Source organism: Impatiens glandulifera, chromosome 1 (assembly GCF_907164915.1).
Source record: "Impatiens glandulifera chromosome 1, dImpGla2.1, whole genome shotgun sequence".
Lineage (NCBI taxonomy): Eukaryota > Viridiplantae > Streptophyta > Magnoliopsida > Ericales > Balsaminaceae > Impatiens > Impatiens glandulifera.
This window is the reverse complement of record NC_061862.1, coordinates 123,853,025-123,862,373: the sequence shown is the minus strand read 5'-3', so window position 1 is coordinate 123,862,373 and position 9,349 is coordinate 123,853,025. Positions and strand designations below refer to the sequence as shown.

Below are 9,349 nucleotides of genomic sequence, written 5' to 3'. Positions count from 1 at the left end.
CTTCATGTACTTGTCTTCCAAAAACATTGGAAGACCATGAACAATGATCAAAATTCCTCCATCTATAATATTTTTCTTTTCTATTTTTAGGGCTTAAAACTGAAAATCTAAGTGGCGCTACACTTCAATCTGTTATTTTTTTTACAATAATTAATCTTTCAAGAATAGGAAAAGATGATCTGTTCTGGAGATATGATCTAGGCTCATTGTTGAGTGTAGTGGTGATGGTAACATTGTACATCATTATATAGAAAAGTTTATCCTCAATCATTTTGAAGATTGGTTCTACAAGAAGGAAATGTTTTATTTTAAGGGGTTTCTCATTTCAAACAATTTTCTCATATGATAAATGATTGACACCCAAGGTTTTCGATCCAAGTTTTTAGAGTGGTTCAAGGCGGTTGCAGGTAGAATTGAAGTTCATTGATTCCTTTTTCAACCTGTCAATGTCACTAATGAAGGTGCTTCATCTGCGATGACAGTTGATCAAATTTGTTTCAATAATGTCACTAATTGGAGGGTTTCATCTTTATGACATATATTCGATAAGATCATCATCTTTATGAAAATCAAGGACACAAATATATCCCAGTCAGGTTTGGAGGAAGATTCATATTTAGATGGACAGTTGTTCCCGTTTGGACATTCTAATTCAATCCTTTCTTTATATGTTAAAATTACAAATATATGTAAATGCATTGTTTTAGATTTATTAGTTGTGAAGGTAAGTAAATTTGATCATCTTTCTCTTATGATCTTAAAGAGTATGACCTATTTGTTTACACTATGACTCAATTATCATTCAAAAAAATTTACAATAGCATTAAGTTGTTCAAAAATTACAATCATCTATAAATAATCAGTTTTAGACCATTGAAAATAATCTCTATATCATTTGGGGTCATGTATGTTTGTGGAATAGTTTTTTTATCGTTGGGATTAAATTACACTAATAAACACAAACAGATCCCTCTCTGTTTTTCAGAAATAATTTTATAGCAAATGAAGCAATAAACCACACTATAATCCCGATAATAACTAAAACCAAATCAAGACTGCAAAAATAATGATCTATATGTCTCTATATTCTGGCTAATGAGAAGAACTAAAAATGGAGGCTTAGAGAAAAGATCAAGAATCTGACCTTACCTGACTGTAATATGGCTAAATGAATCTTTAAGCTACTGTTGTTTCACAGATCTTCCTCTGCATCTTGCATGGGTATTAAATGTGATTAGAAAAACAAAAAAGTTCATCCAAATAGAAGAGCCACATTTAAAACCAGCATGTTTGAGACATGAATGATTAAATATGTCATATATAATGAAAAAAAATGAGTTCATTCAGTTGGAAATGATTTCATATCAACTCTCCGTCTAAATAACAATGAAAATGCCTCAGTAGTCTTTCGGTAAGAAAATAATTTAGCTTCTTAGTTTTGCTAGTGAACATCATTACTACCGGGAGTCCATTTCAAAATTAGAAAAAAAGCATGAAAATTCGATTAATAATCATAGTAAACGCAAAATTGAGAAAAAAAAAAACCCATAAAAGTACAAGTAATGACTTGTGTTGAAATGATAAAAGATTATGCATAGGTTTCCAATAGAATGTTTCAGAGAAAACTGACTAACCGATTCTCATCCTTCTTGAGGCAAGTTTCGGCTGTAAAGAGGATATTCAAAGAGGAATATCATCTTGAACCATGAGGGCAAAGATCCATATAAAATTGGTGGAAACGGAATTAGAGGACTGTAAAAGTGAAAAATGAACTTCAGTAAATACACATAATATTTGGAAGGTGAAGAAAATATTAACAAACAAAGTTAGACATTATTAGACCTTGTGGTACTCTTGTATAACCTGTACTCTGTCACATTACCAAATTTCTTGTCGGCAGATTCCTGAAAATAGGGTGTATTAATTTAAAGCATCCCCAGATTTACATTCAGTTTTACCATGAACACATAATAAACACAAACAAACCTCAAGCAAAGGCATTCCACTTAGAAAAAGCAACAATAATGTAAGGAAAATTGGCCCAATGACAACAAGCCATTCTGCTCCTTCAAGTTCAGGAGTTGACGTGACGAAAATTCCCCACCAGAGAAGAATCTGAAAACATTATAAAAAATGACTATTGCACCAAGATACAGAACTGGGACTGATAAAAGATGCAGCCAGCTAAATAAAGAGAACAGTTTTCAAGAGAAGTGAATTAAGGAGAGATGTTGAACTATAATGTTAAGATATGAAAGACACCAAATTTTAAAAAACGGTTGGTTTCTGAGCTTGACAGACAATAATATGTATACACTAATGTTTAGAATCAGTTTGATTGAATTCAAAGCAAGAAATTGAAAGAAGTTTCTGTAATGAACATGGAAGAACAGAGGCTTTGTTCCTCTGTTTAGTATTTGTTATTAGGTTAAAATCTAATCAAATGTAATATTATCCATATTTATAGAGAGATAGGAATTAGTTAAGATGAGTAACAAAATAATATGATTATCTCTAATAAATTAAACTTAAATCTAATCTTTATCTCATATCTTCATTAGTGGGCATGCCATGTCATGTGACTATTTAACAGAATCCAACCTAGACTTAGGTATATAAGTTGGTTTGAGAGAACGTGGAACTGATGTCGACTATTTTACCCACATAGTGGCGTGATTTATAATTTTTTAATGTTAGAAGTAGTTTTCTTGTCCGCTCTTGCTATATTACCACCGAGTTACCTCATGCATATCATACAGAATTAAGCCAAAAGTTTTAGTTAAATTTGAGTTAGAATATCTAAATAATTAACAGTCATTTAACATTTATGAAATGGACTTAATTCAAATACTAACTTTTTCTTCATACGCAAATTTAGCATTAGTTAGATTTGAATGCAAAACAACTAAATGTCTCACATTTTCCAGGATCATTTTTGTTTGAACTAATTCCATTTAACCAAATGAACTACTAAGCTACAAATTCTGGTAAATCTATAACATGACCTGCATTCTAATCTGAATATGCAGTATAAACAACAGAAAGAAAAATATGTCCTTTTTTTCCCATAATTAGAAGAAATACATGTGAGCGAGATATACAAGCAATATAGAGTCCTAAGAGCTTGTTTGATGTAGATTATTTTTAAAATAATCCGATTTTTTAAATAAATAAAAAACCTTGTTTGGTGACAAAGTGGAGGGGTTATTTGAGTTAAATGAGTAATATTCTTTGTATTTAACATTTAAAAATATTTAGTTGATGATGAGATAAGAAACCAGGCTTAAGTGTTCCTTACAACACTAGTTTAATTAATGAGATAAAACATGAATCGTATTTTGAACTAACCTCACCAAAGTAGTTGGGATGTCGAGAGTAACTCCACACACCAATATTACACCATTTTCCTCTATTTTCTGGATTGTTTTTGAACTTCAGTTTTTGTCGATCGGCTGTAGCTTCAATTACTATACCGGCTAACCACATAATCCTCCCTATTATGTCCACAGGTTGAAGAGATGGATTTCGGTCACTTGCATTAACAATTGTTACTGGTAAACTAACAGTCCACACCCAAACTGCCTGTTCAAAAGGAAAAGCGTAGTTAGATAACATTTAAATAGAACCTTCTTGAACAATGTGGACTTACATGATTATAGGCAGGATACAAGTAATACCTGAAATGTCCAAAATCCTGCCAATTTTACAATATTGGCACGCATTTCATCAAAACGTCGATCTTCTCCCCATTGTAAAATCCTGGGAAGAAAAAGTAACACATTCTGAACTTTTTAATTTGATATCACATAGTAGTTCTTGAAGATATTCCAAGTCAATAAACAAAAGCTACATCAGATAAAAGGAAAATCATCTTAAACTTTTGTTTTTTATTTCAGACCAGTTTTGTTTGAGCTAAAGACTTTAAAATATTCATAGAATTTAATATTTTAAAATTTCTAAAGAATAACGTTTGGGGTATTTTAGTTGATAATCGGAGTGATTTGATAGAAGAAGTGAGTGATGATGAGACGTTTGTTTATTTGGAGCTTGTTGATGTGGATAATTTGGGATTATTTCAAATAAACCATCGATTCATCGACCATTACTTTTTCAATCTCATCATTCAAATTATCAACTTTTTTTGAAATTATTCTTATGTTATTCTCTATAACATTTTAAAATATTGGGATATTAAGGATGTTGTAGTCATTTACCCAAATAAACCACATTTTACATCAAACGAGATTTTTTTTCAAATAATCCTACAACAATCAAGCTATTGTTGGATCCAGATAATCTATTTCAAATAAGGCCTAAGTTGCCAAGTTTCATTACTGCACATCATTTTTGTTGCCAACTTGGCACCATAAATATAATATATTATCACTTCAGGAATGTGCATATAATGTTTAGCATAAAATGAAGTATGAAGATGAAAACTACATGTTATAAGACTAATTCTTGTCATCTTGAGAAAACAAGAGAAAAGAAAGATTACAAACCTCATCAACAGAAAGATTCCTAAACGAAGACCCCATATTACCACCAAAAAGCTCACCGCAATCTGAAAGACAAGAATTGTTTTGATATGTAAGGCAACCAAAATCATGTTACAACTAGTTGTCTTATTAGTTTATAATATTTTTTGATAATCCAAAATCACTAATAGTATTAACCATTGAGAAATGCTTGCAAATTTACAGTTCTAAATACATTAATTTGAAAAACCTAAAATTATCATAAGGAAAAGTAATGGACCTGCAAATGTAAAGATAAAGTTGAAGGTAGTTATGTTAGTTGTTAAAAGTATTATGTAATTCTCTATTTAAGTAGTAGAATTTAATCTAATTAGAATATGCTGAATTTGGTATTGAATGAACTTAAATAGTATGGTTTCACTTCTCATTTGGACCTTGGGACGTTCTTCTAATCTCTCACCCCTTTTGTGTATCCCATCTACTTTTCATTCAAATTCTTATCCAATTCTAATTCATGTCTCACACAAGATTCTCAATGAGTTGGGAAGTTCCAGTAAATTGAGCATCAAGCTGCAAGTATAATAAGTTTTGTAGATTGTACAGAGAAGTGTATTATTACTTGAATTAAAGTTATAAGTGACAGTGTTGCATCACATAATGTCTAAAATTAGTTAAATGTGTCATCTTGTAAAATATAAGATACGGTATTATATTATGAGAGAAGAACAATATCTCATGGAATAATATAAAAGTGATATGATTGAGATAATCACATTTTAATAAGATAATATTATCATATGTTGCACAAGTATGATATCCTATCAATAAATTGATCTCTATTATGTATGATAACACAGTCAGTAACACAACTTCTTTTAGGCTTTTATATTGTATCAGAGCTTCTAGTTACCACTTAGTTTTTTTGCTGCCTACGCTAACATAGTTATTAGTTGAGGGATTCATTAATCAAGTTAGCCTTCTACTTTTCATCATGTTTCTTTACGTTCTTATTTCTACGTTGATTGTGGATGTTAGATTAACATAGTAGTGAATTGAGGCGATATAAAAAGGTCGCAAAATTTCATCCACACATGGAAAAGAAAGAGACAAAACATTTTATTTCCCCTAAGAACACACTGATTTAAGTGGATGGACATGCTAGCCTCCTCCAAGAAATAAACCTTGATCGAAAAAAGATAATAAAAAAAAACTAGAGACTATGTGAGCTAAGGATAAAGAAGCCATAACAGAGAAGACATGTTACAAACAAAGTTGTTGAGGTAAAGTAATAGAGCTGAAAACAATGTCTTAATAGTTAGGGGAGAAGCCCAGACTGGGAAAGAAGCCTAGAGAGTGGAAGACGGTTGGAGAATAATCACATTTTATTATGATAATATGATCATATGTTTATTGTATCTTATAAACAGATGATCACTATTATAGTAAGAATGATTAGAGTAACACATTATTAGTAATACAACTTATCTTTAATTTCCTACACTTCCAAACTTCCCTTATTCACAATGTGGGCACAATGCATATACACAATTCCACGAATATTTCAGTGGTCAATTAGTTAAGTACACTCTCTCCATTGAATGTCATCAGTTAACCCCCTTTAATATTAAAGAGAATTATTTTCAAATGTAAAATTTTTAAATTAAGTTCATTTGAACTGTTTAATATCACTGTGTGTATATATTGTTCAACAAGAAAAATAGGGAAAGAGTGTAGTGTGTACCTGTCTGAAATGCCACGAGCCTTTAAGAACCAGGGTGAGGACAGCAAGTATAATAAAATTGGTGCTACCTGATAATGAAGGAAGAAAGCTTGCTTTATTACATAGCAGTATTAGTTGATACTCAGGAAAACAAAAATGTAAACAAGGATAGACAATTAAAATACTGATCAATGTCTCTCACAAAAATGTTCAAATATTTTTAAAACTCTGCAAGGGAACTAGTACAAAATCAACACTCTTGTATTTGTTAGAACTCGTTTTTGTGAATCTCTATTAGCCAAAAACTAATATCATTTAAACAAAAAACAAAATTTGAGGGTCTTAAGTTGTAACAGATTGCCAAAAAACACAACAATTAAACCATCCAAATCATTGATAATTTTGTTAATGGATAAACAGTGGTTAATATTATATTAGTCCATTAGAGAGGATTATGTCAATCATTTAGTACCTTTTCCAGAATAAATTATGAGGTAATTATGTCAATTAATTATTCATTCCTTCCAAGTATTCCTATCCCATTATAAATATGATCTGTAAACCCTAATAAGCATTTCACAGGAGGCGAAAAACGCCTGTTTTTGCCCTGCACTTCAAATTCAATTTTGTATTTTTTCAGGTTCATTCTATAACAGAAAGAATCATCCAAAGAAATGTTTTCTGACGTGAACGTAACAAGATATACTAAAATCATACTTCAAGAAGCCTTGCAAAATAATACATTGAGTATGATGACGCAATTTCATAATAACCTAATTGCTTCAATACCACACTTCATCCAGAGATTAACTCTCTTCCTTATGAAAATGTAGCATAAACACAGAATTTTACTGAAAACGACTCCAACAAACAACACTTGAACAGAATTCTAAGAAAATTGACGTTATACCTGCGAAATCAGTGACTTTATCGAATTTAAGAAGTGCTGTGATAACGAAAAACAGGAATTGATAGGCAACCTGCAATCATAAGAGAAAAACTCAAAATGAAAATGGAAGACAAGAGTGAGAATCAAGTGAGAACAGAATTGAGACAAAGAAACAGTACGGTGACAATCGCGGTGAGAGCAAGGAAATGTGAGTCCAAAACGGTTTTCATTGCGATGTGTGCTTTGAAAGAGTCTGATAGTCTTTGGATGGTTTATGAATGAGAATGATATGTAGTTATGTATATATATATATATATATAGAGAGAGAGAGAGAGAGAGACGTTTCTGACAGTGGTATGTGCGGTTGGTTTATCTTTGCTATACTACCCTCTAATGGACACACACATGCCAAGTGACAACTCACTTTAAACTATTGGATTTCAATTTTTTATTTTTCCTTTTAGAGATTTTTTTTTCTTCATATTTTTCAAAATATTAAACATTGGGATGAGTATATAATGACCTAGTTTTAGTATTTTAAATCTAGTTCTAAAATGGGGAGGGGAAATGATATATAGTCGGGTATATGATCTGAATAAAAGTTTGCGAACCCTATCTCCGACTATATTAATATTAAAAATAATATATTTATTTGTATTTTGTAATAAGATTTAATTATTTAATGTTAATGTTTTTGGATAAAATTTTCTTTTGTAGTAATAAGATACTAAATATAAATATTTTATTTAAGATAAAGTGGAGTGTAAATATGTACTTAGTTAAATTATTTAAATTAGGGAATGAGTAGAAATAAAGATATTAATATAAATATTTTAATTAAATAAAGTGTTTTTTTAATAAAATATAAAAGTTTATATACTTTAATAGAAACATATAATCGTGAAAATATGTACTTTTAAATTTCAACCGAATCTTCTGCTATCGATTCCCGTGTTCCCCTGTTGCGGACCAATCAAATTGCAGCATTATTATTATATTAATAAATCAATCTGGGTAGGAGACAGAGGGAGGGAGAATCCGGAATCCGGGTTTCATTCCGGGTTCACACCAGACGCCGTTAACGGAAGGGTCTGTTAACGTCAGGAAATAATATAATATTCATATGATCTAGATAAGATATCTTCGCTCTGGGCACCATGTTAGAAGGAATGGTGAGAAGCGAAGAGAGCGAAGATTTCCACGCCCAGGAGCCCTGACCCTCATGTAAACCCCCCAACCCACTCATGAGAAGACCGCTTGCCTGTCATGTAAATACACTTACCTTTGTATGTAAAGACCAAAATTACATTGAATTTATATTTCTGTTTATTAAATATTAATTCAATTTATTAAAAATGACATGCAGCGAACAAATATTCGCTTCAATTACTTCATTCTTATTTTTTTTGTTTTTTTTTTATTAATTTTTTTGCGGGGAGACGCTCAGGAGCGAAGACTTATTCGCTTCAATTAATTTGAATAAAAACCACATGTAAACCCCCCAACCCACCCATGAGAAGACCGTTTGTCTGTCATGTAAATACACTTACCCGTGTATGTGAAGACCAAAATTAACATTAATTTTATATTTTCGTTTATTAAATATTAATTCAATTTTATTAAAAATCACATGCAGCAACATCTTCGCTTCAATTACTTCACTCTTTTTTTTATTAAATGTTATGAGCAAACGATTGGCATTATTAAATATCAATTAAATTTATTTCAAATAATATGAAGCGAATAAATATTCGCATCGATTACCTCATTTTAGTTTTAATTTTTTTTTAAATTTTTATTTAACGGGAGATGATTTGTATCGAAGAAATATTCGCTTAAATTACATAATTTATTATTTTAAAAATATTCAATATTAAATTTACGAGGATACTTTTAAAACGAATAAATCTTCGCTTCAATTATTTTTAACCAGACGTTCATGTAAAACCCCCTTCCCTCCCATGAGAAGACTGATTACCTCTCATGTAAATACACTTAATGAGGGAATTTACATGCAGCGCATAAATCTTCGCTTCAAATAATTATTTTGATATTTAAAATAATTTATGATTTTTTTTACGAGGATACGATATAGAACGAATATTTCTTCGCTTCAATTACTTATTGTTATAATTTCAATTTCCCGCTACAATCCCACTCTACATCATTTTCATTTTCATAAGCAACTGTTCATATTCTTCTCTCTCTATCTCCCGACGATCATCAAATATTCAACATTGAAACCCTAGAGATTTCTTCTAT

The 9,349-nt window shown here is 30.7% G+C and overlaps 1 protein-coding gene across 2 annotated transcripts; it reads right to left on the bottom strand.

The window, feature by feature from the left end:
* Positions 1-975: 975 nt before the first annotated feature.
* Positions 976-7,423, bottom strand: LOC124923979. 2 transcript variants are annotated; one of them, XM_047464004.1, is made up of 10 exons: positions 7,267-7,423; positions 7,109-7,178; positions 6,220-6,287; positions 4,503-4,564; positions 3,678-3,759; positions 3,349-3,582; positions 1,987-2,115; positions 1,843-1,904; positions 1,635-1,752; positions 976-1,212 (listed from the first exon to the last, which is right to left on the bottom strand). In XM_047464004.1, exons 1-9 carry the CDS (start codon positions 7,315-7,317, stop codon positions 1,641-1,643), a joined length of 870 nt encoding a protein of 289 aa, XP_047319960.1. In that variant the 5' UTR covers positions 7,318-7,423; the 3' UTR covers positions 976-1,212; positions 1,635-1,640. The 2 variants fall into 2 exon arrangements, with proteins under 2 accessions (XP_047319960.1, XP_047319952.1); XM_047463996.1 differs by having other exon boundaries at positions 976-1,206; positions 7,267-7,421.
* Positions 7,424-9,349: the final 1,926 nt, after the last annotated feature.

Excerpts from the sequence above, each read along its gene's own strand:
- LOC124923979 (XM_047464004.1), bottom strand. The coding sequence starts at position 7,317 with ATGAAAACCGTTTTGGACTCACATTTCCTTGCTCTCACCGCGATTGTC. Across the intron at positions 4,565-6,219 it reads GCTCGTGGCATTTCAGACAG|ATTGCGGTGAGCTTTTTGGT; the intron begins GTACACACTACA and ends CTTGTCTTTCAG. Across the intron at positions 1,905-1,986 it reads GTGGAATGCCTTTGCTTGAG|GAATCTGCCGACAAGAAATT; the intron begins GTTTGTTTGTGT and ends CCCTATTTTCAG.